The following is a 25803-nucleotide window of genomic DNA, read 5'->3' as shown; positions in this document are numbered from 1 at the left end:
TTCTTCACCCAGGCTTTGGGGATCAGGAAAATTACCCCAGAGGGTGTGATTTTGGGATTGAGACCAGAAGCTGAGTAGGCACTGGGGAAAGCATGGGGGGCGTATGGGAAATGGCTTGCAGAGAACCAGGCATTCCTCCAGCCCTGTGTGCAATGAAATCATGATTTTCATTGTGAAGTGCTATATTTCTCCACCTCTTCAATCTGGTCTCGGCCATGTCTTTCTTTGGTCAACAGACAGAGACTTGACAAGTCCTTGCACATTGGGGCTTGCCCTCCCTTCTTGCCAGGAGCCTTGAAGCCACTGTGAAGAAGCCCACTCTAGGGTAAGAGTTGGGGCAAAAGGTAACTGACAGGAGGGGGCAGAAAGCGTATTACAAGCAGAGGAACGGAATGGGCAAAATCCCAGAAATAAGGGAAAATGTCTATTTGGGGGGCAGCCAACATTTCTATTTGGCTGAAGTGTGGTATCTAGAGTGGGAAGGGGCAAGAAATGAAGATGGTGAGGTGAACTAAAGCAAGACCAAGAAGTTCGGGGGAAGCCGCAGCTACAAGTTAGTTAGGGCTTTGCCTTTGGGGCGGTAGTGAGTCACTGAAGGGTTTTGTGCAGGGGAGTGACATGGTGGGTTTTAGAAAGGCCACACTCTGGCAGGAGAGGAGATGCTAAGAAAGTATACGGCTGTCGTATATCTTGAGCTAAACTGCTCCTTAGAAGAAAGGTGGCAATTACAACTGCAATGTGTTTTTTAATCCACCTGTGTGCCTGAGACCGTGCTCCTAAGAGGTGCACATGCTTGTGAAATGGCCTCTCCAGGGCCCTCCTACCCCCATACATTCCTATACCACTGTAATAATTCAGATTTTTCTTCAAGTTGGGGTATTTTAAAACCCTAAGCATTTATGTTTATATTTCATTCATTAGTCCAGCAAATGTTTATTGAGTACCTGCTATGTGCCAGGTACTGTTCTAGGCATCAGGGAGACAGCAGTGACTAGAACGTGGAAGACCTGGTGCTCAGGAAGCTCACAGTGTGGGACACCAAGTGTCAGCAGCGGGTCTAGGAAGGGAGTCTGTCTTCTAGGAGGTTTGATAAGGGAGGGCTTACGAGGCAGTGACACTTGGGCAGAGACTGAAGTGAGGAAGCAGTCCTGTATATAGATGACTAGGAGAAGACTGCAGACAGGGATTGGCCAATGAAAAGCCTGAGGCAGGAGTGTACCCGGCACATGGGAAACACAGAAGGAAGGCCACTGTGGCTGAAGGGGAGTGAGGGGAAGAGGGGCAGGAAAGAAAGTTGCACACGTGCAAGGGCCAGATGTGTAAAGGTGTAGGAGTTGAGATTTGTTTTCTTGATTAAGAAGGGAAGCCATTGGAGAGTTTGAACCAGGGAATGTCATGATGTGACATTTAAAAATTTCTTTGGGGCTGGGCGCAGTGGCTCGTGCCTGTAATCCCAGCACTTTGGGAGGCCGAGGCGGGCGGATCACGTGAGGTCAGGAGTTCGAGACCAGCCTGGCCAACAAGGTGAAACCCCGTCTCTACTAAAAGTTAAAAAAAAAAATTAGCTGGGCATGGTGGTGCATGCCTGTAGTCCCAGCTACTCTGGAGGCTAAGGCAGGAGAATTGCTTGAACCTGGAAGGTGGAGGTTGCAGTGAGCCAAGATCATGCCATTGCACTCCAGCCTGGGCAACAGAGTGAGACTCTGTCTCAAAAAAAAAAAAAATCCCTTTGGCCACTGTGTGGAAAATACACTGCAGAGGCTGGGGTGGAAGTAGTGAAACTAGTGAGACGAGGGGAGGTGAGAGCACTCTGGACTGGTGTGGTAGCCATGGAGGGTAAAAGGGATCAGATTTGATACAGATCTTGAAGGCAGAATGTGCAGAATTTACAAATGGATTCAGTGAGGGTCTGAGAGTCAAGGATGACTTGAAGGTTTGGGACCTGAGTGAATGATGCTGTCATTTACTACGATGGAGAAGACAGGGAAGAGCAAGTTGTGGGGCTGCTGCGAGTGATGAATTTGAGCTTGGGCCATGTTAATTTTGAGAGGTTTATTAGATGGCTGTGGTGGCCAGCCTCCTGCCTCCAACTCACACACCCTGTGGAGTCCCCCAAACCCACACCCATTGTACCAGGGTTAGTCTCTGAACAACAGAACATGGAGGAAGTGTTGGTATGTCACTCCCAAGGTTGGTTATAGGAGCCATTGCAACTTCTATTTTGGTTCGTAAAGAGAGGCCCACATGGTGCGGAATGGAAGGTCCCTGCCAACAGCCACATGAGTAAGCTTGGAAGTGGATCCTCCTGGCCTGCAGGTAACTGCAGCCTCAGGAGGGACCTTGGGCCTGGACCACCAGCTAAGCCACTCCCAGATGACTGACCCTCAGAAACTGTGTAAGATGCTTATTTTTAAACTGCTAAATTTGGGGGTAATTTATTATGCAGCAATAGATAACTAATACCCAAGCGGTTGGCTATATAAGTTTGGGGCTTAAGGAAAGGGTTAGGGCTTATAATATAATAAATTGGGAAACATAGATAGTACTTAAGCCATGGACAGTATGAGGTCACCCAAGCAGAAGAGGTCTGGGGATTGAGCGAGAAAGGAAGAGGAGGACAAAGACTGGCAGAAAAGATGAAGAAATAGTTACTAAGGCAGAAGGAAAACCAAACGTGTGATGTCTTAGAAGCTAAGAAAAAACATACTTCAAGAGGGTGGGAATTGATCAATTGTGTCAAATGCCACTGAGATGACAAGTAAGATGAGGACTAAGAGGCGACTGTTGTGTCTGTCTATGCAGAGGAGCAAATGCATTCAGAGAGAGGCAAATACTTCTTACTGGGAAAGAATAGAGAAGGGGCTGCCTCGAGGGCAGTCTGGGAAGGTCAGTACCCCTTTGCTAGCAGGGTGGGTGCACTTAAAACTTCTGCCCCAAACCAGGTGGGGTTTGGGTTTCTTGCACTGCTCCTTGCCAGGCATTGGTGGGCAGGATGTGGAAGGGGAGAAGGTCATGAAGCAGCTGCCAATTTGCCTCAGTCCAACAGGTGGCCCGTCTACTGTCCTGGCCCCTACTGCCAGCTCCCCTCTTCTGGGCACACTGTAACAGATAGGGGTGGGTGGGTGGATCGATGGATGGTTGGATGGATGGATGCCTCGATGCCTCTATGGCAAAAGAGGCCCCACTCTTGTGTTTAAATCTTCTGGCCTCTAATTTACGGTCATCTGGCATCATGAGACTAAGTTTGAGAATATTAGCTCCCGGAAGCCCAAGGACTCTGCCGCTGGCATTTCTTTGGCTCTCAAAAGTGGAACTTGGCTAGTTCTTGTAGCACAAACTCAAGCTACTTCATCTAAGCACAACTTCTCTGCCAGCTCCTCCCCTGGAAGCTTGTGATGTCTGACAGGTGGTCATGGATAGATCCCTCCAAAGTGGAAAGTCCCCCCTCTTGCAGGGAGCGTTCTTGGCCTTAGCTTAGCAGCCAAGGATGCAGCTGAACCAGAAGACCCCCAACTTGGGACCCCATCCGGAGAGGGTGGCGACATGGCCCAGCCACTCAGGGTTGGGGCCCTGCCACCAGCCCACCCACAAGCCCCATGACAGGAGCGCTGTGTGACCTGTGCTCTGGAATGGCCCCTCCTCTTCAGCATGTGCCCCAAAATGGGATGGTGTCCCAGGAGGCAGTCTCCGTCCCTCACTCATCCAGGAGTCTCCCAGCCTGCCTGTGTGCTGGGCCAGGGCCTTGCCTTAAAACAGCCTCCTCTACAGACACCTTTGCTTCCATTAAACTTTGCTTCAGAAAGGTGGCCTCGGCTGTGGCCAGACGGGACACCATCAAAGCTCTTCCAAAGCCCCCCCCAGCCACAGGACGATTTGAGTAAATAATGACTTGTCCATGCTATTTGTTCACATTCTTCTTTCTCAGCCCTATTTTGGCCCAAAACACTATTTTTGCCCATGTTACATAACGAGGGAACTGCATTCTTAGTAACCCACTGTCACTCTGCTGTGTTATCTTGCCTATATGAAAAAATGAAATATTTTTAGAGTGTGAATTTCCCAAACGTCCTCAACTATTCTGGGACTGAAGTCACAACATCACGAAGGGAGTGCGACGGTGGGAGGCCCAGCCTCCTCTGTGGCTGTGGCTGTGGCTGAGTCCCACCCAAGGGCTTCCGTTGCCACTGAGGCTGGGTTGGGACGTGCCCTATCCTGCCCTGTCCCAGTGGCAAGTGGCTGTCTCTGCACAGGGCTTTCCACTGTCAGCAGTGGACTCCGCAGCCTAGGAATACTCTTCATTGATTTTCTTGACTCCTGTTGTTACTTTGGGGAAAAAAACACAAGCAATGGCCTGTCCTCTTAGGGACTCAAGTAGGAGGCTGAAATCCCCATTGGGGGTTAGTCCAGGTGAGCAAATTACCCTGAATAAGTGTGTAGGCTCCCTCCCTGCCACCGAGGGACATGGTAAGAAGGCTTCCCCAACACAGGTGTTAGCAGGGTTAATGCTGTCCCATCAGTAAAGCAAACCTGTCCAAAACGCTCAGGGGTTTCAGGCCTTGCCATCTGGCTGGGGAGCCAGACATGTTTCTTTTGTGTGTTTATCAGCTCCCCAGGTGTGTCCTGGTAGACAACTGCTCCCAGGAGCTGGCATAGAAGCAAACCTGCAGGAAAAGCTGACCCACTCCAGGTGTGTGGAAGCTGCTGGCAGGAACCCAGCAAGGATCCAGCTGGGTTGTAATGGAAACAATGCAACCAACAATCCTTGAGCGAGCCGGGATAGATGTGGCCTCATCACTGAAGATTTCATCTGAGACCTCTGCAAATATCCAAATTGTATATGCTCTTAGAGCAGATCATTTTCTCACAGGTAAATAAAAATCTATGTTAAGTAGAAATTATGAGTGGCCTGTTCCCCTGCTACCCACTTAACTTTTCCTTTCTTCTGTGTGTTCAGACGGAGAGAAAAGACAAAAGCTATGTTGGGTCACTTCTCAGGACAGAACTTGGCAAAGTGGCCATAGAGCTGATTTAGGGGATACATTTTCAATTAGGAGATAGGTTTTCAAATTTGAATTCTAGGTTTTCAAATTCGAACTCTATCAGACGTGGTAGAGAGCTACTGATAAATTTGGCAAAAGATATGCAAGGTTTCCAGAGAGAAAATCATGAACCTTTGTTGAAAAAGAATTAAAAGACATTTAAGTTGAGAATGTCAATATTGCCATTGTTATATTATTTTGGTAACATACCATTGTTCTTGTACAGAAAGATAAGGTACCACAAAGATGTCCATTCTCCCCACAATGACATATGATTCCAAACAAAATCCCCAAAATACGGTTTTTGATGTTTTTTGGTGGAATTAGAATAGTTGAATCTGAATTGTATATAGAAGTGCCAAAGGCCATGAACAACCAAGCAATTCTTGAAGAATAAGGTCATGGATATTGCTCTATAAGATAGACTTACTGTAATGCTATACTATAAAAGAGTATGGTACTACCCTATGATCCAACCGTCCCCCTACAGGGTGTCTAACCAAAGGAAAGGAAATCAGCATATCAAAGAGATATCTGCACTCCCATGTTGATTGCAGCACTGTTCACAACAGCCAAGATGTGGAATCAACCAAAGTGTCCATTGGCAGATGAATGGATTAAAAATGTGGTGCATGGCCCGGCGCAGTGGCTCATACCTGTAATCCCAGCACTTTCGGAGGCCAAGGTGGGTGGATCGCTTGAGGTCAAGAGTTCGAGACCATCTTGGCCAACATAGTGAAACCTCGCCTCTCCTAAAAATACAAAAATTAGCTCAGCGTGTTGGCACATGCCTGTAATCCCAGCTACTCAGGAGGCTGAGGTATGAGAATCCCTTGAACCCGGGAGACAGAGGTTGCAGTGAGCCGAGATTGCACCACAGCACTCCATGCCTGGGTGACAGAGGCAGACTCTGTCTCAAAAAAAAAAAAAAAATATATATATATATATATATGTATATATATATATATATATATATGTGGTGCACATACACAATGGAATACTATTCAGTGATTAAAAAAAAGAATGAAGTCCTGTGATTTGCGACAACATAGATGAACAGAGAGGATATGATGTTAAGTGAATAAGCCAGGCACAGAAGAATGAATACTGCATGTTGTCACTCATATCAGGTATCTGAAGAAGTTGGTATCATAGAAGTAGAGAGTAGAATAGTAGTTACCAGAGGCCGGGGAGGTGGTGGGGGATAGCGGGAAATGGGAAGAAGTTGGTTAATGGGTACAAAGTTACAGTTAAATACGAGAAATAAGTTCTGGTGTTTTATTGCACAGTAGGGTGACTATAGTTAACAATACTGTATTGTTTATTTCCAAATAACTAGAAGAGAGGATTTTGAATATTCTTACCATAAAGAAATGACAAGTGTTTTATTGGGGGAACCCGCCCCCAGTATTTCAACATAGGTTCTTTCTATTTCCCGTAAGTGTCGGCCAGCTGAGAAATAAAGAGTAAGAGTACAAAGAGAGGAATTTTACAGCTGGGCCACCAGGGATGACATCATGTATCAGTAGGACCGTGATGCCCACCTGAGTATCAGACCAGCAAGTTTTTATTAAGGGTTTCAAAAGGAGAGGGGGTGTGAGAACAGGGAGTAGGTACAAAGATCACATGCTTCCAAGGGCAAAAAGCAGAGCTACTAATAAGGGTCTAACAAAGATCACAAGACAGAGGGCAAAAGCAGAACTACTGATAAGGGTCTATGTTCAGCGGTGCACGTATTGTCTTGATAAACATCTTAAATAACAGAAAACAGGGTTCAAGAGCAGAGAACTGGTCTGACCACAGATTTACCAGGGCGGATTTTTTCCCCACCCTAGTAAGCCTGAGGGTACTGCAGGAGACCAGGGAGTATCTCAGTCCTTATCTCAACTGCATAAGACAGACATTCCCAGAGTGGCCGTTTATAGGCCTTCCCCCAGGAATGCATTCCTTTCCCAGGGTATTAAAATTAATATTCCTTGCTAGAAAAAGAATTTAGTGATATCTCTCCTACTTCCACGTCCGTTTATAGGCTCTCTGCAAGAAGAAAAATATGGCTCTTTTTGCCCGACCCCACAGGCAGTCAGACCTTATGGTCATCTTCCCTTGTTCCCTAAAAATCGCTGTTATTCTGTTCTTTTTCAAGGTGCACTGATTTCATATTGTTCAAACACACGTTTTACAATCAATTTGTACAGTTAACACAATTATCACAGTGTTCCTGAGGTGATGTACATCCTCAGCTTACGAAGATAACAGTATTAAGAGATTAAAGACAGGCATAAGAAATTATAAAAGTATTATTTGGGAACTGATAAATGTCCATGAAATCTTTACAATTTATGTTCCTCTGCCACGGCTCCAGCCGGTCCCTCCATTCAGGGTCCCTGACTTCCCGCAACAGTGTTTGAGGTGATGGATATGCTAATTACCCTGATTTGATTATTACACAGTCTATACTTGTATGAAAACACTGTACCCCATAAATATGTACAATTCTTATGGTCAATTAAAAGCAAAAGCTAAGGCTGCACATGATGGTTCACACCTATAATCCCAGCACTTTGGAAGGCTGAGGTAGGAGAATCACTTGAGCCCAGGAGTTCAAGACCAGCCTGGGCAACATAGCGAGACCCATCTCTATAAAAAGAAAATAGTAAAAATGGCTGGGTACAGTGGCTCACGTCTGTAACCCTAGCACTTTGGGAGGCCGAAGCAGGTAGATTTCCTGAGCCCAGGAGTTTGAGTCCAGTCTAGGCAACATGGCAAAACCCTGTCTCTACAAAAAATACAAAATTAGCTGGATGTGGTGATGCATGCTTATAGTCCCAGCTACTTGGGAGGCTCAGCCCGGGAGGTTGAGGCTCAGTGAGATGTGATCGTGCCGTTGCACTCCAGCTGCAGTGACAGAGTGAAACCCATCTCAAAAAAAAAAAAAAAAAAAAGGAAAAATTAGCCAGGCTTGGTGGCATGTGCCTGCAGTCCCAGCTACTTGAGATCCTGAGGCTGCAGTGAGATGAGATTGCACTGCACTCCAGCCTGGGTGACAAAGGTAGACCCTGTCTCAAAAAACAGCAGTTAAAAAAAAAAAAAAAAAAACCGTGGCACTGACTTAAAGTAGTCCAATAGAACAGATAGAGAGTTCAGCCAGAAGCAGACTGTCCATATAAGGAAACTTGAGTTTTGATAGAGACAGCAAGGCAGATCAGTGGGAAAAGATGGAATAGTCAATAAACCTCTCATACAAGGATGAGAGGTTATCCTTGTATCCCAAGAGGAAAAATAAAATTGGATCCCTACATCAGTCCCTACTCAAAAAATCAATTTCTGGTAGACTAAATACTGTTCTGTAAAACACAGATACATAAAACATTTAGAATACTATGTGGGAAAGTAACTTTAAAATTCCAAAGCAAGGAGGTCTTAAATAAACACAAAAGAATATGAACCACAAAGGAAAAGATGGATACACTTGACTCCATTAATATTAAGGACTTCTGTTTAATAAAGAAAGAACAGAATGAGGCCGGGTGAGGTGGCTCACGCCTGTAATCCCAGCACTTTCGGAGGCCGAGGTGGGTGGGTCACGAGGTCAGGAGATCGAGACCATCCTGGCTAACACGGTGAAACCCCGACCCTACTAAAAATACAAAAAATTAGCTGGGCACAGTGGTGGGCACCTATAGTCCCAGCTACTCAGGAGGCTGAGGCAGGAGAATGGCGTGAACCTGGGAGGCGGAGCTTGCAGTGAGCCAAGATCATGCCACTGCACTCCAGCCTGGGCGACAGAGCAAGACTCCGTATCAAAAAAGAAAAAGAAAATACAGAATGAGAAAAGATAAGCTAGGACTAGGAAAATACAGAATGGGAAAAGACAAGCTACAGAATAGGAAAATAAATTTGTACCTAGACAACCAATATGGATTATTGTGCAGAACAGACGTTATAATCCCTCCCTTGAATCAGTAAGAAAAGACTAAAAACTTAATAGCAAAATACACACACACACAAAGATAGGAAGAGGTCTGTCATAGAAGAGTAAAGAGGAATGAGCAAAACACACAAGATAAGTTGTTCAACCTCATTAGTATTTTGAAAAATGCAAATCAAAATCACGAGACACCATTTCACACATACCAGATGGGCACACATTTTGAAGTTAGACAATATTCAAGTGTTGACAAGGATTCTGAGCAACAGGAACTCATATTCATTGTTGGCAAGACTGCAAATTGGTGCAACTTTGGAAAATAATTTTGCATTACCTAATAAGGTTTGAACAAATACATATCCAACAACACAGTAGCTCTGCTCCTGGGATGTACTTTAGGGCAGTGGTCCCTAGACCAGCAGCATCAGTATCACGGGAACTTGTTAGAAATGCAAATTCTCCAGCCACTAGACCTACTGAGGCAGAAACTCTAGGGCTGGGGCCCAGCAACCTGGGTTTCAGTAAGCCCTTCAGGTGACTCTGATGCAATCCAAGGGTAAGAAATGTTTGCACACAGCACCAGGAGAGAAGAACAGCAATGTTCCCAACAGCACTTCTTTAGAGAAACCACAAACTGGAAACTCTGATGTCCTTCAACAGTGGAAAGGATAATTATTTTATATCAGAATAGTGAAAAGAAATGAACTACTATTATTACACTTATTGGCATGGTATCACAAACGTAAAACTGAGTGGCAGAAGCATGTCACAGAGACATATATGCAGTATAATTTCATTATCTAAAGGTCAAAAACAAGTAACTCAACAATAACCTGTTTAGGAATATGCACATACGTGGTACTCTCATGAAGAAAAGCAAAGGGCTGCTTTCCACACAATTCAGGAGAGTGGGTCTGTTTATGGGGAAGGAAAGGGAACGTACTTGGGCAGCAGAGGACCAGGTTTAAAGGCAGAGGGAATACTCTTATTTTTCAGCTAGGTGGGAGGTACACTGCTGTTCATTTTACTATTTTAAAAAAATAGTTTATATTTAGGCCGGGCACAGTGGCTCACCCTGTAATCCTAGCACTTTGGGAGGCTGAGGCGGGTGGATCATTTGAGGTCATGAGTTTGAGACTAGCCTGGCCAACATGGTGAAACCCTGTCTCTACTAAAAATACAAAAATTAGCCATGCATGGTGGTATGCGCCTGTAATCCCAGCTACTCAGGAGGCTGAGGCAGGAGAATCACTTGAGCCTGGGAGGCAGAGGTTGTAGTGAGCCGACATCGCACCACTGCACTCCAGCCTGGGTGACAGAGTGAGACTCTGTCTCAAAAATAAATGAATGAAATAAAATAAAAATAGTATATATTTCTATCCTAATGTGGGACTAAAAGTTTCCATCACAGAAGATGCAGGATTTGCATTATCAAGTGGTCAATGCAAAGGCTGCAGCCAGCCCGCCGAGCCTGAGGCCTGAGTCTGAGGGTCCAGCTGGGAGCCCCCAGCTGGTCTGGCTTATGCAGACTGGCAGCAGCTTGCATAGTGATGGGGACAATTCTGGATCTTACGGCCGGGTTTGAAGGGATGAGTTAGGGAGGATAAGGGAGTGTGGAGTCCCACTTCTGCCTCTCCACCCCGGGCCTCAGCGGGGCCTTCTCTTTTGCCACCTGACCTCACCGGCCCCTCCATGTCTCCTCTTCTCCCAGTAGGATAAGAGCTTTAGCCAGGGCCTGAGTGGAGGACGGAAGCCAATTTCCAATTTATGAGAACCTTTATAATAGTGCAGTTTTATTGTGTATGTCTTATGTATATCTTTACGTGTGTGGGTACACACAACAAAAAAAGGATATTTATGGTTGTGAGTGGTAATTTTTAAAAACTATTTCATTTACATGAGCATTTAGGAAAGTCATCTATCTTTATAAAAAATCCTTTTAACAAATATTTCCCTAAAATAATGACAGATGGTCAGTAAGTCATTCAGTCACATGACAGAGATTTAGCCTCTCAGTGATCAAACCCAGCACTCTGGCGGCTGCGTGCAAGGGGGTTTAGGGAAGGCCAGGCTGGAGGTGTGGCCAGGGGAAGATGCCACCTGGGGCTGCTGCTCTCCAGGTACATGGATGCTACTGTTTCTGGGAGTCACAGGTAGGCGAGTGCTGCAGAAACACGATCATGTTCATCACTCGTTTCTCACAGGGCCTATTGGCCTGCAGTAGTGGAAAGGATAAATTTCCTCTATGCAGCCACAGCTGCATAGAGTATGGGAAAGAGCTGCAAGTCTTCTGGAGCTCAGGAAGGGTGCCCTCCTTTTGGGATCTACCCATCCTTCAAGATTGAATCCACAGGAGGTATTTATGCAAGGACTGGGGCTGACCCCACTAAGAAGGATTTAATGCATCCTCTCAACAAAAGACCTTCCCCAGCACCCTTTTTCAACGACAGGAGGCTGGTCAGAGATCCTGCCATCTGGGCTGTTAGCAGATCTGTGTCTGAAACAAGCAGGCTTCTCAGGGAAACTTCAACCAGGCATTGTTTTTCACAGAAGGCTCACGTTTGACAGGAAGAGAATGGTATGTAAGTTCCAGGAGCACAGGGTTGGGTTCCAGGGTCAGGACAAGAAGCAGGGCACTCAGAAGAGCAAAAGGGACCGAACGCTGCAGCCCCGTTATGTTCCCGACCCTCAGAGGGATAGACCCTTCCCTGCTGCGGCTTTTAGCTCCCACCAGGTGGGAATGTGCTGGGCAGGGAACAAAGACTGTCTGTTCAAATTGTCCCCAAACCTAGCTCTGAGCACATTTCCTGATTTGGAGGGAGGATGGGAGGAGGTGCTTCCACTGCAGGACTTGATCTGGAAGGCTGCTTTGGACCTCCTGACTTATCCGGCCCAGGCGGCTTCAAAAACGCCAAGTTCTTACCAGGAATTACCAGCTGACTCAGTCATAGTGTTCTGGACAGCTTAGGATCCTCCAACCCTCGATTTCTTGATTTCAGCAGGAAGATAGTTCTTTTGTTACCCTTCTCTAAAAGAATGGAAAATGTAATACTGCGTTTCCATGGAGGCCTCTAAAGAAAGATCATTCTCCTTTAGAAGAGCATCCAAGAAATTATACTCAAAACAAATCTTCTTTTGGCAGGACACCATTTAATCAGCTGAAAGATATTTATACCTGTGCTTGTAATTCTATGGCTTGTTGTGGGAAGGGAGAAGAGGAAGTTAGGAATCAAATGCTCCCTCATTTTTCAGAGGAATGATTGGAAGACTCTGGGAAAACATCCTAAATTGTTAGGTTTGATATTCAGCCATCTTAAGTTCACTAGAAACAATAGTTTTCTTGTTAATAAAAATAACCATAAAAATAGAATAACAATAAGTAAGGGCAGAGATCATGTCAATTAACTGTGAGGATGTATTTGGTCCCTCCGTTAATCAGACTGATACAACAGTCCATAGAGCAGATGCCTTAGCAGGAATTGTATACATTCTCACTGAGCACTGGAATTGGTGTTTTTTTCCTCAGCTATCCTGATTTGCTTCCTTTTGAAGATCCATGTGCTCTTGAGCCTTCCAGCAATACACCTATCAAAATGTTACCTGTTAGGTGCAAAAGCCTGGCCCATGGCTGCTCAGAATCAAGAGCGTTTGTGGGAGGTGGGAGTAGGATGCTGGATGAAAAGTTTACCCATAAAATACTGGCATGGGCTCCAAAATGATGCCCCCCAGCAGGCCTGGAAGCCAGCAACACCCAAGGAGACCTGCACTTCCCAAGGTTGAGCACGCTCAGCTTGTTAAACACGAGGACACACAGAACTAAGTATAAACCCACCAGGGTTCCTTTGGGATATTTCCATGCACCAAGTATTTCTGAACAGAGTAAGCCAGCAAATGTCTCAATTCTTCCAGTGGCAAAATGAGGATGATACCTGCCTTTTATTTGCCACAGAACTCCTAAGATTCAGAACTGATTTTCAGCAAAACTACACAATGGGTGAAGCATGTATTTGAAATCCTGCCATTTCAAACTAATCATCCAATTTACCAATTGGTCAGGCCCACTCCTCAGACAACCCCACTTATGAGCCACCCCCCATTACACTTAATATGGCAGAGCCTTCATGCTAGCTAATCTAATGAATTACTTCATGCCTGCCCAGAGGAGGCCAGCTGTGACTGTCAGGATACATTGTGCCACAGATGGGCAAGCCTCTGAATCTGCTAGATGGAACATTCTTGAGGAGCAGGGACCATGTTTTATTTACACTGCTCTTTAACCCACCTAAATGATATACAATATATGACTAATTAATTGAGCATGCACATGAGTCTATAGAGAAGTATATTTCCTATAATTCCTTTTAGCTAAGCTAGGTGGCATTTCTGTTATGAAATAGTTCAGATTTCCAAATATGTGTATGTTGGAAGGTATACAGAATGGCAATGATCACTGTGACTTAAACCAAACTTCAGAGCATGACTGTACCTTAAAGAAAACAGGTAACCACTCTCTGGGTTTTCTCTTAACCAGTGCCTCACTTCTCTCTTTCTCTTTTTTTTTTCTTCTTTGAGATGGAGTCTCGCTCTGTCACCCAGGCTGGAGTGCAGTGGCGTGATCTTGGCTCACTGCAAGCTCCGCCTCCTGGGTTCACGCCATTCTCCTGCCTCAGCTTCCCGAGTAGCTGGGACTACAGGTGCCCACCACCACGCCCGGCTAATTTTTTTTTTTTTTGTATTTTTAGTAGAGATGGGGTTTCACCGTGTTAGCCAGGATGGTCTCGATCTCCTGACCTTGTGATCCGCCCACCTCGGCCTCCCAAAGTGCTGGGATTACAGGCGTGAACCACTGCGCCCAGGCTCTTTTTTTTTTTTTTTTTTTTTATTAAAGAGACAGGGTCTCACTCTGTTGCCCAGGCTGAAGTGCACTGAAGTGATCACAGCTCACCGTAACCTCTAAGTCTTGGCCTCAAGAGGTCCTCCCCCTTCAGCTTCCTGAGTAGGTGGGACTACAGGTGTGCACTGCCACACCCAGCTAATGTTTAAAATTTTTTTGTAGACAAGGAGTCTTGCTATGTTGCCCAGGTTGGTCTTGAACTCCTGGCCTCAAGCAATCCTCCCACCTCTGCCTCCCAAAGTGTTGGGATTACAGGTGTGAGCCACTACAAGCAGGCTGCCTTGCTCCTCTTCATAGTTTCACCACATAGGAATGTATTCCCAAACAATACGCTATCAAGTTGAGGTTTTTTTGTTTTTGTTTTTTTTGAGACAGAGATTTCACTCTGTTGCCCAGGCTGGAGTGCAATGGCATGATCTCGGCTCACTGCAGCCTTGATCTGCCAGGCTCGAGTCATCCTCCTACCTCACTCAGCCTCCAAACAGCTGGGACTACAGGTGCACACCACCATGCCCAGCTAATTTTTAAATTTTTTGTAGAGATAGTATTTCGCCTTGTTGACCAGGCTGGTCTCGAACTCCTGGCCTCAAGCTGTCTGCCCGCCTCGGCCTCCCAAAGTGTTGGGATTACAGGCATGAGCTACTGCACCTGACCTGCTATCCAGTTTAGCTTCTTTTTGACCTTCTTGTAAGTGAAATCACAGTGTATGTATTGGTCCTGATTTGTGTTGTACTTTGTATATGTGACATCACCATGTTGATACACATAACTTCATTAATTTTCATAGCTATATAGTATTTTATTATGTGAATATATCCAATTTATCCATTCTTCTGTTATGAACACTTGGGTTCATAACAGACTTTTTCCTGTTACAAACAGTGCTCTCTAAGCAACCCGGGGAGTGTCGCCTCCATCACATGCAGTTTCTCTAGTGTGTACATTCAGTGAAGGATCTGCACCTTTGACTTCATTTGATAATGTCCAGTTGTTTCCCAAAGTGGCTGAACTAATTTACAGTCCAACTAGTTCTGGATGAGGGTTCGTTTTAGTCTATATCCTTACAGGCTCTTGGGTGTTGTTGACAAAGACAATATTTTTTTTCTTTTACCAAAAATTTGATGATTGTAAAATAGTATCATTTTATGGTTTTGTTTTGTTTTGGAGACGGAACCTCACTCTGTTGCCCACCTGGAGTGCAGTGGCGAGATCTCGGCTCACTGCAACCCCTGCCTCCCTAGTTCAAGCAATTCTCCTGCCTCAGCCTCCCCAGTAGCTGGGACTACAGACGCGTGCCACACCACCTGGCTAATTTTTTGTATTTTTAGTAGAGATGGGGTTTCACTATGGTGGCCAGGCTGGTCTCAAACTCCTGAGCTCAGGCAGTCTGCCTGCGTCAGCCTCCCAAAGTGCTGGGATTACAGATATGAGCCACTGTGCCCGGCCTCTTATTATGGCTTTAATCTGCATTTCCTGAGGCTTACCATACTGTACTAAATTTGAAAAATTAAAAACCTTAAAAAATTCGGAAGTCCTCTTTGTCTTGCTCAATCAGCTCTATTAAAAACTTCCTGCAAGCAGCAGGAATTCTACTGCATGGATGTTCACAGCACGAATCCCCACAAACAGGGCAGAACTTCTCACGGTTGTAAAATGAAGCTGAAGCTGCTGCCAGCACTGCTCTTATCAGAAGTGGCAGGCCCTATGCTGGACTGAGAATGAAAGCGTTGCTGCTTCCAGAACAGAAGACGAGCACGACATGGCTGTGCACGCTTCCATCCCTGCTAGAAACTTACGGCCTAGAAGACATAACCACTCACCCACATGTCGACGGTTAGTCTTAGGAGGGATGGAGGGATTCCCTGTGGAGGCTTCTGTTTTAACAGCGACTTCCCAGCCTTCTACAGATTGAAGCCTGCCTTGCATGGGAACTGTCTCACCTAATCCAGTATGAATTTTGAAAAAGGAAGGAACAGAATGCCCTTCAGTAAACCCGGCCGGGCACAGTGGCTCATGCCTGTAAGCCCAGCACTTTGGGAGGCCGAGGCAGGCGGATCACCTGAGGTCAGGAGTTCGAGACCAGCCTGGCCAACATGGTGGAACCTCGTCTCTACTAAATATACAAAAAAATTAGCTGGGCATGGTGGCGGGTGCTTGTAATCCCAGCTACTAGGGAGGCTGGGGCAGGAGAATTGCTTGAACCTAGGAGGCGGAGGTTGCAGTGAACCAAGATCATGCCACTGCACTCCAGCCTGCAGGACACAGAAAGACTCCGTCCCCCACCCCACACACATACACAACAACAAAAAAAAAAGAAAAAAGAGAACCAAATCAAACCTTACCTCACACATCCCCTGTTTTGGAAGTGGGTGTTTACAGCCATGCTGCCAGTACAGCAGCCACTGCCACATGTGGCTACTGAGACTGAGGAACTGAATTTTTAATTTTGTTAAATTTTAATTAATTTAGAAACTAAAGCAGAATAAAATATTTTTCTGCTAAGCACAACATTACTGTTTTGGTAGTGCTACATTTCACTTTAGCCATTGAAAATTTAGCATCTTTGATTGAGATGTTCTCTAGGTATACAATATATATTTTGAAATATTTAGTATGAAAATCACCAATTTTTATATTGTTACATGTTAAAATAATCATATTTTGGATACACTAGTTTAAGTAAAATATATTGTTAAAATATTTATCTGTTCCTTTTCACTTTTTAAAGCAGCCACTAAAAAATTCAAAACTACATATGTGGATGACATCAGGCAAGATGGTAGCGTGGGAAATATAGGACTCTGTCTCCCTATCTAGATAATTACACTGGCAGAATCTGTTTGATGTAACTATTCTGGAACTCTGGAGTCTATTCAAAGGCTTGCAGCTGCCAAAGGAAGGCTTGGACAGTAAATTGCAATTAATTTTGGTCAATTTCAGCTCTTTGCACGGTAGTGGCTAACCATCCCCTTTTCCCAGCTCCATGGCAGTCAGTCATGCACGTGTACTTGGTACGTGTACATGCAGCTTGCACACAGCTTGTGGAATTTAGAGAAGGGAATTAGGACCTTGTCTTCCAGATATCAGGGATCTATGTTCTGAATGCTGCTTCTGATCATAGAGGTGCAGACACAGAGGCAGACTCTACTGTTGCAACCTCACCATCTGAAGTAGGTTTCAGAATATTTAAAGATCCAGAGCCTGTTACCTCCCGCCCCCTTTGTTATTCCCTCTTTTCCCTTTTGGAAGCCACATTTGAATAATGGAACATCAAAAAGCAGCTGCATATATAGGGAATTCAGAAAGTCACTACATATGTCCAGGGAAAGATTTAGGCTCAGAAAATACCCAAGAAGAGCTTAAATTTACACCTTGGGTGAATGCCTGGCACAAAGTCACCCGACTACAGTAAGAACAGCAACAACAGGCTGGGCGCAGTGGCTCACGCCTGTAATCCCAACACTTTGGGGGGCCAAGGTGGGTGGGTCATGAGGTCAGGAGTTAGAGACCAGCCTGGCCAATATGGTGAAACCCTGTCTCTACTAAAAATACAAAAAAATTAGCCAGGCATGGTGGCGCACACCTGTAGTCCCAGCTACTCAAGAGGCTGAGGCAGAAGAATCGCTTGAACCCAGGAGGTGGAGGTTGCAGTGAGCTGAGATCGCGCCACTGTACTCCAGCCTGGTCAACAGAGCGAGACTCTGTCTCAAAAACAAAAAACAAAAACCAAAAAAAAAAAACACAAAAAAACCAAAAAACAACAGCAATAACAACCACAAACCCAGTAAACCACAAACCTTGGGGAAGAGGAGAATCTGATTTCCAGAACTGCCAAAATATAAAATTCAAATGTCCAGTTTTCAACAAAAAATTACAAGGCATACAAACAAACAGGAAAGTATAGCTAATTCAAAAGAAAAAATTAAATCACCAGACATAGTCTCTGAGAAAGACCAAATAGTAGAAAACTTTTTCCTAGACAAAGACTTTAGGACAACTGTCTTAAAGATGTTCAAAGAGCTAAAGGAAGAGGTGGACAAAGTCAAGAAAATGATGTATGAACAATATGGAATTATCAATAAAGAAACAGAAAACATAAAAAGGAACAAAAAAATTTTGAGTCAGGCGTGGTGGCTCATGCCTGTAATCCCAGCACTTTGGGAGGCTGAGGTGGGCAGATCACCTGAGGTTAGGAGTTTGAGACCAACCTGGCCAACATGGTGAAACCCTGTCTCCACTAAAAATATAAAAATTATCTGGGTGTGCATATTCTCACTAATAGGTGGGAATTGAACAATGAGATCACATGGACACAGGAAGGGGAATATCACACTCTGGGGACTGTGGTGGGGTCGGGGGAGGGGGGAGGGATAGTATTGGGAGATATACCTAATGCTAGATGACGAGTTAGTGGGTGCAGCACATCAGCATGGCACATGTATACATATGTAACTAACCTGCACAATGTGCACATGTACCCTAAAACTTAAAGTATAATAAAAATAAATAAATAAATAAATAATAAAAAAAATTATCTGGGTGTGGTGGTGCGGCCCTGTAGTCCCAGCTACCTGGGAGGCTGAGGCCCAAGAATTGCTTGAACCTGGGAGGTGGCGGTTGCAGTGACCTAAGATTGAGCCACTGCATTCCAGCCTGGGCATAGAGTGAGACTCTCTCAAAAAAACAAAAATTTTATTTTGGAGCTGAGAAGTACAATAACTGAAATGAAAAATTCATTAGAGGGATTCAAAAGCATATTTGAGCAGGCAGAAGAGAAAATCAGTGAATGTGAAGAAAGTACAATTGAAATTATCACCTGAGGAACAAGAAAGAAAAAATATTAAAGAAAAGTGAACAGAGCCTGTGGGATCTGTAAGACACCATAAAGCCGACAAACATATGCAGTATGGGAGTTACAGAAGAAGAAGAGAGAGACAAGTAGCAGAGACATTATTTGAAAAAATAATGGCAAAAAAAAAAAATCCCAAATTTAATGCAATTTAGTGTTTATATTCTTGGATGAATATAAACGCAAAGAAACCCACATTAAGGCACATTCTAATAAACTGTCAAACACCAAACACAGAGAGAATCTTAAAATCAGCAAAACAGAAGTCATTCATCACATCAAAGGGTGCTCAAAAAAATTATCAGCATATTTCTTATCAGAAGTCTTGGAGGCCAGAAGGCAGTAGGCTGATATATTCAAAGTGCTGCAAGAAATAAAATGGCTAACCAAGAATCCTATATCTGGCAAAACTGTCCATCAAAAATGAGGGAGTGATTAAAATACTTTAAAATAAATAAAAGCTGAGAGAGCTTATTACCACTAGACTAACTCTGCAAGAAATGCTAAAGGGAGTCCTATAAGTTGAAATGAAAGGATGTGAGACAGTAGATCAAAACCATATGAAGAAATATCTCCAGCAAAGATAAATACTTGGGAAATTATAAAAGCTAGTATTATTGTAACCTTGGTTTGTAACTCCAGTTTTTGTTTTCACATGACTTAAGATGCATTAAAAAAACAATTATTAGTCTATGTTTTTGCACACACACTACATAAAAATAGAATCTTGTAGCATTAATAACTTAAAGGGGTTGAGATGAAGCTGTATAGAAGTAGAGTTTCTTTATTTTATTTATTTATTTATTTATTTATTTATTTATTTATTTATTTATTTATGTTTGAGACAGAGTCTCACTCTGTCACCCAGGCTGGAGTGCAGTGGCACATCTTGGCTCACTGCGACCTCTGCCTCTCAGGTTCAAGCGATTCTCATGCCTCAGCCTCCCGAGTAGCTGGGATTACAGGGGTGCACGATGACATCTAGCTCATTTTTGTATTTTTAGTAGAGACGGGGTTTCGCCATGTTGGCCAGGCTGCTCTTGAACTCCTGACTTCAGGTGATCCGCCTACCTTGGCCTCCCAAAGTGCTGGGATTACAGGTGTGAGCCACCGTGCCTGGACTAGAAGTAGAGTTTCTGTATGCTACTGAAGTTAAACTAGTATAAATCCTTCTCAAATTCTTCTAAGAACTGAAGAGGAAACATTTTTTTTTCTTTTTTTATTTTTTTGAGACAGAGTCTCGCTCTGTTGTCCAGGCTGGAGTGCAGTGGTGCAATCTCAGCTCACTGCAATCTCTGCCTCCCAGGTTCAAGCAATTCTCCTGCCTCACCTCCTGAGGAGTTGGGATTATAAGTGCGCACTACCACACCTGGCTAATTTTTTTATTTTTAGTAGAGACGAGGTTTCACCATGTTGACCAGGCTGGTCAAGGAAACAATTTTTAACTCATTCTATGAAGCCAGCATTGCCCTAATACTAAAGCCAGACAAGGGCACCACAAGAGAAGAAAAATACAAATCAGTATCCCTTATGAACATGGATGCAAAAATGCTCAACAAAATACCAGCACACTGAATTCAGCAGCATATTAAAGGATTATGCACTATGACAAAGTTGTATTTATTCCTGGAATACACGCATGATTCAACATATAAAAATGGATCATTGTAATACACCACATTAAAAGAATAAAGGACAGAAACCACATGATCATCTCATTTGCTGCAGAAAAAGAATCTGACAAAAAATTCAACACTCTTTTACAATAAGAACAATCAACAAACTAGGAATGGAAACTACCTCAACATAATAAAGGCAATATATTAAAAAAACATAATTAACATCATATTTAATGATTACAGACTAAAAGCCTTTCTTCTAAGATCAGGAACAAGACATGCCTGCTTTCACCATTTCCATTCAACACTAACAGAAGTTCTAGCCAGAGCAATTAGGCAAGAAAAAAAAAGAAAAGGCACTGAAATTGGAAAGGATGAAGTAAAATTATCTGTTTGCAGAGAACATGATCTTAATATAGAAACCCCTAGAGATTCCACATTTTAAAAACTCTGTAAAAACTAATAAATGAATTTAGCAAAGATGCAGGATATAAAACATGCAAAAATAAGTTTCATTTCTATACACTGAAAATGAACCAATTGAAAAGGAAATTTAAAAAACAATTCTATTTATACTAGCATCAAAAAGAATAAAATATGTAGTAATTAACCATGAAAGGGAAAGACCTATAAACTAAAATCTACAAACATTGCTGAAAGAAATTATAGATGATATAAATAAATAAATGAAAACACATTCCATGTTCATGGATTGGAATAGTTAATATAGTAAATATGTCAATACTACTCATAGTGATCTACAGATTCAATGCAATATTTATTGATATGTTTTGGATATTTGTCCCCTCCAAATCTCATGTTGAAATGTGATCCCAATGTTGGAGGTGTGGCGTGGAGGGAAGTATTTGGCTCATGAGGGCAGATCCCTCATGGCTTGGTGCTGTCCTTGCGATAATGAGTTCTTGTGAGATCTGGCGGTTTAAAAGTATGTGGTACCTCCTCCTGCTCTCACCATATGAAACACTGGCTCTTCCTTTGCCTTCTGCCATGAGTGTAAGGTTCCTGAAGCCCTCACCAGAAGGGGATGCTGGAGCCATGCTGGTACAGTCTGCAGAACTGTGATCCAATTAAACATATTTTCTTCATAAATTACCCAGCCTTGGGTATTTTTGTTTTCTTTCTTTTTTTTTTTTTTTTTTTTGAGATGGAGTTTTGCTCTTGTTGCCCAGGCTGGAGTGCAATGGCATGTTCTTTGCTCACCGCAACCTCTGCCTCCTGGGTTCAAGCAATTCTTCTGCCTCAGCCTCCCGAGTAGCTGGGATTACAGGCATGCGCCACCATGCCTGGCTAATTCTGTATTTTTAGTAGAGACAGGGTTTCTCTAAGTTGGTCGGGCTGGTCTTGAACTCCTGACCTCAGGTGATCCACCTGCCTCGGCCTCCCAAAGTGCTGGGATTACAGGCGTGAGTCACCACACCCAGGCCGGGTATTTCTTTATAGTGACACAAGAATGGCCTAACACACCTATCAAAATCTTACTGATATGTCTGTAGAAATAGAAAAGTCCATCCTAAAATTTATATGGAATCTCAAGGGACCCCAAATAGCCAAAACAATCTTGTAAAGAAATCAGAGGTCTCACATTTCCTGATCTCAAAATTTACTACAGTTACAGTAATCAAAACAGTGTGGTACTGGCATAAAGGCAGACATATAGACCAATGGAATAAAGTACAGAGCCCAGAAATAGATCCACACTTACATGGTCAAATGATTTCCAACAAGGGTGCCAAGATCATTCAATGGGGAAAGGACAGTCTTTTCAACAAATGGTGCTGGGGAAACTGCACATCTACATGTAAAAGAATGAAGTTGGACCTTAGCTAATACTAAATACAAAAATTAACATGAAATAGATCAAAAACTTAAATGTAGGAACTAAAACTATAAAACTCTTAGAAGAAAACACAGGGGAAAGGCTTCAAGGCATTGGACTTGGCAATGACTTCCTAGGTCTGACATCAAAGGCACAGGCAACAAAAGAAATAACAGACAAATTGGGCTTCATAAAAAATTTAAAACTTTTGTGTAAAGTTCATTCAACTGAGTAAAACGACGATTCACAGAATAAGAGAGAAGATTTGCAAATCACATATCTGGTAAGTAATTAATGTCCAGAAGATACAAATAACTCCTAAAGCTCAACAATAAAAGCAAATAATTCAATTCAAAAATGGGCATAGGACTTGAATAGATATTTCTCCAACAGTAATATACAAATGGCCAATAAGCATATGAAAAGATGCTCAACATCACTAATCATTAGGGAAAAGCAAATCAAGGCCACAATGAGATACTATTTCAAACCCATTAGGATGGCTACTATAAAACAAAACAAAATGAAAAGTGATGGTGAGGATGTGGAGAAATTGGAACCCTTGTGCATTGCTGGTGGGAATGTAAAATGTTGCAGCTGTAGAAAACAATGTAGCATTTCCTCAAAATATTAAACTAGAATTATTTGTTCCAGCAATTCCACTTTTGAGTACATACCCCAAAGAATTGAAAACGGAGTTTCAAACAGACATGTGCATACTCATATTCAAAGCAGCATTATTCACAACAACTGAAAGGTGGACACAACCCCAATGTCCACGGATGGATGAATGAATTAAAAAAATAGTAGATAACAATGAAATATTATTTGGCCTAAAATAGGAAGGAGATTCTGACACATGCTTCAACATGGATAAACCCTGAGGATATAATGATAAGTGAAATAGGCCAGACACAAAAGGACAAATATTGTATGATTGCACTTATATGAAGTGCCTAGATTATTAGTCAAATACATACTGACAGAAAGTAGAATGGTGGTGTTTTACACTATTCTTGCATTGCTATAAAGAAATACCTGAGACTGGGTAATTTATAAAGAAAAGAAGTTTATGGCTGGGTGTGGTGGCTCACACCTGTAATCCCAGCACTTTGGGAGGCTGAGGTCAGAAGTAAAAGACCAGCCTGGCCAACATGGCTAAACCCCGTCTCTACTAAAAGTACAAAAATTAGCCAGGCTTGGTGGCAGGCACCTGTAATCCCAGCTACTCAGGAGGCTGAGGCAGGAGAATCACTTGAACCCGGGAGGCGGAGGCTGCAGTGAGCTGAGATTGCACCACTGCACTCCAGCCTGAGTGACAAGAGCGAGACTCCGTCTCAAAAAAAAAAAAAAAAAAAAAAAAAGAGGTGTATTTGGCTCATGGTTCTGCAGTCTTTACGGGAAGCATGGTGCTGGCATCTGCTCAGCTTCTAGGGAGGCCTCAGGAAGCTTACAATCATGGCAGAAGGTGATGGGGGATCAGGCACGTCACATGGTGAAAGGAGGAGCGAGAGAGAGAGAGTGGCGAGGGAGGTGCCCCACACATTTAAACAACCAGTTCTGGTAAGAACTCACTATCATGAAGACAGCACCAAGCGATGAGGGATCCGCCCCCATGATCCAAACACCTCCCACCAGGCCCCACCTCCAGATTGAGGATTACAATTCAACATGAGATTTGGGTGGGGGCAAATAGCCAAACTATATTAGGTGGTTACCAAGAACTGGGGAAAGAGTTAGTGAGTGCAGAGTTTCAGTATGGGACAATAAAAAGTGCTAGAGATGCATGGTGATTGATGATGGTTACACAATAATGTGAATGTACTTAATACCAATTTAAGTACATTTAAAAACAAAATGATAAATTTTACCACAAAAATTACATATATGGCTTGTAGTATATTTCTGTTGGATTGTACTGGTCTAGAAACACAACGTGTTTTATAGTTAATTGTGATTAGTGGTCATAATTGACAAATACCTTTAAAAAAAAAAAAAAAAGCAAAAACACCCTTGGCAGGATTTATTTGAACAAAATCAGGTGCCTGACCTCTACTTAACTACTAATATGAAACCACACTGGCATATGGCACACTAAGGAAGGGAGTCATTTTTACTTACAAGCTGCAGCAGGCACAAGGAACCAAATGGGCCACAGAGATGCACATTAGGCTGGAGAAAGGGCAGGCATTGATGTCAGGGTGGCAGATGGTTTCTAAGGCCCATGGGGAGTTCAAGAACTAGTGGACACATGTCCAGGGTCCAGGGTTAGGGTAGTATTTGAGCAATGGTATTTCAATAGGGACTGATTTTGTCATCGTGCTATATGCACAAGATGGCATACAGTGATGCAACATGAAATACCTCTTCCTCAAACCTCAAGTTTTGCTAAAAGAAGAAATTTTTGGCCTCTCTCTACCCTCACTCCCTCCTCCCTAAAGGAAGCAGAGTGACTTATCCCATTGGCAAATTTAGGAGAAGTCATGGAGGATGAAAACGCCTGCCCCCTTTCTCTCTGATCAGCTTGTCTACAGAACAGACTGCTTTTATGTGCTGAGGACAGAAGCCCTCAAGTTTGGCCTGGGGATCCTTCTCTCATTGTCCCCAAGATGAAGTCAAGTGACTGCAGGCCTGGGTTTTGGGGTAAGTTTGCTTGCCCTCCAGGATAGATTAACTTTTACTTTCCTGCAGGGGGCCACCCCAGGGCCCCAGTTGAACACAGAGGCCCTAAGTATTAGAGAGCTTGACTGGTGCTGCAGATCCATGCATGACTTAGAATTCTCTTTTATTAACCTCAAAACTGACATTGTCAATTCCATCTGTCTGATTTCTGCATCTCATTTCTCAACTGGTTCCCAGTTTGATGTGGGGAGACAGGCATTAGAAATTATCCTTCCTAAACCTCCTAAGAGCAGTTTTCAAAACAGTAAGAACAAAAACAGCATAGCAATATTTCATGTATGGCTTTAAAAAATACCCATTTGATGAAAGCCAAGACATAAATTAAGTCACAGTTCTGTAAGAAAGTATTATGTAGAAGGCAGGTAAAACATTTCTGCAGGATCGCAAAGGCTCTAAGCTGAAGCACAGCAATCTGGGTTACACCAAGAAGACTGGGCTGTGTCTGTGGCATCTGTGTGTAAATGATGCATGCCAAGCACTTGCCAGATTCAGGTAGCACAAGATTGCTTTCTTTAACTCATTTTGGAGGCTAAGTTGAAATGATGTTGGGTTTTTTTTTTTTTTGAGATGGAGTTTCACTCTTGTTGCCCAGGCTGGAGTGCAATGGTACAATCTCAGCTCACCACAACCTCTGCCTCCCAGGTTCAAGTGATTCTCCTGGCTCAGCCTCCCGAGTAGCTGGGATTACAGGCATCCACCACCATGCCTGGCTAATTTTTTGTATTTTTAGTAGAGACAGGGTTTCACCAGGTTGACCAGGCTGGTCTTGAACCCCTGACCTCAGGTAATCCACCCACCTCGGCCTCCCAAAGTGCTGGGATGGGTTCTTTCTTTCTTTTCTTTTCTTTTTTTTTTTTTTTTTGAGGCAGAGTCTTGCTCTGTCACCCAGGCTGGAGTGCAGTGGTGCAATCGCGGCTCACTGCAAGCTCCACCTCCTGGGTTCATGCCATTCTCC

The 25803-nt window shown here is 43.5% G+C and overlaps 1 protein-coding gene across 1 annotated transcript in view; it reads right to left on the bottom strand.

The window, feature by feature from the left end:
• Positions 1 to 5148: 5148 nt before the first annotated feature.
• The window catches only part of ZRANB3 (zinc finger RANBP2-type containing 3), a 355165-nt gene continuing 334510 nt past the window's right edge, over positions 5149 to 25803 (bottom strand). The window contains exon 22 of the mRNA XM_063595170.1: positions 5149 to 5791. Coding sequence (XP_063451240.1) covers positions 5744 to 5791 — 48 coding nt within the window. The 3' untranslated portion in view covers positions 5149 to 5743. The remainder of the gene's footprint in view (positions 5792 to 25803) is intronic.

This window comes from Pan paniscus, chromosome 13 (genome assembly GCF_029289425.2).
Source record: "Pan paniscus chromosome 13, NHGRI_mPanPan1-v2.0_pri, whole genome shotgun sequence".
Taxonomy (NCBI): domain Eukaryota; kingdom Metazoa; phylum Chordata; class Mammalia; order Primates; family Hominidae; genus Pan; species Pan paniscus.
Note: the sequence above shows the minus strand (reverse complement) of the source record. Positions and strands in the feature narration are given on the sequence as shown.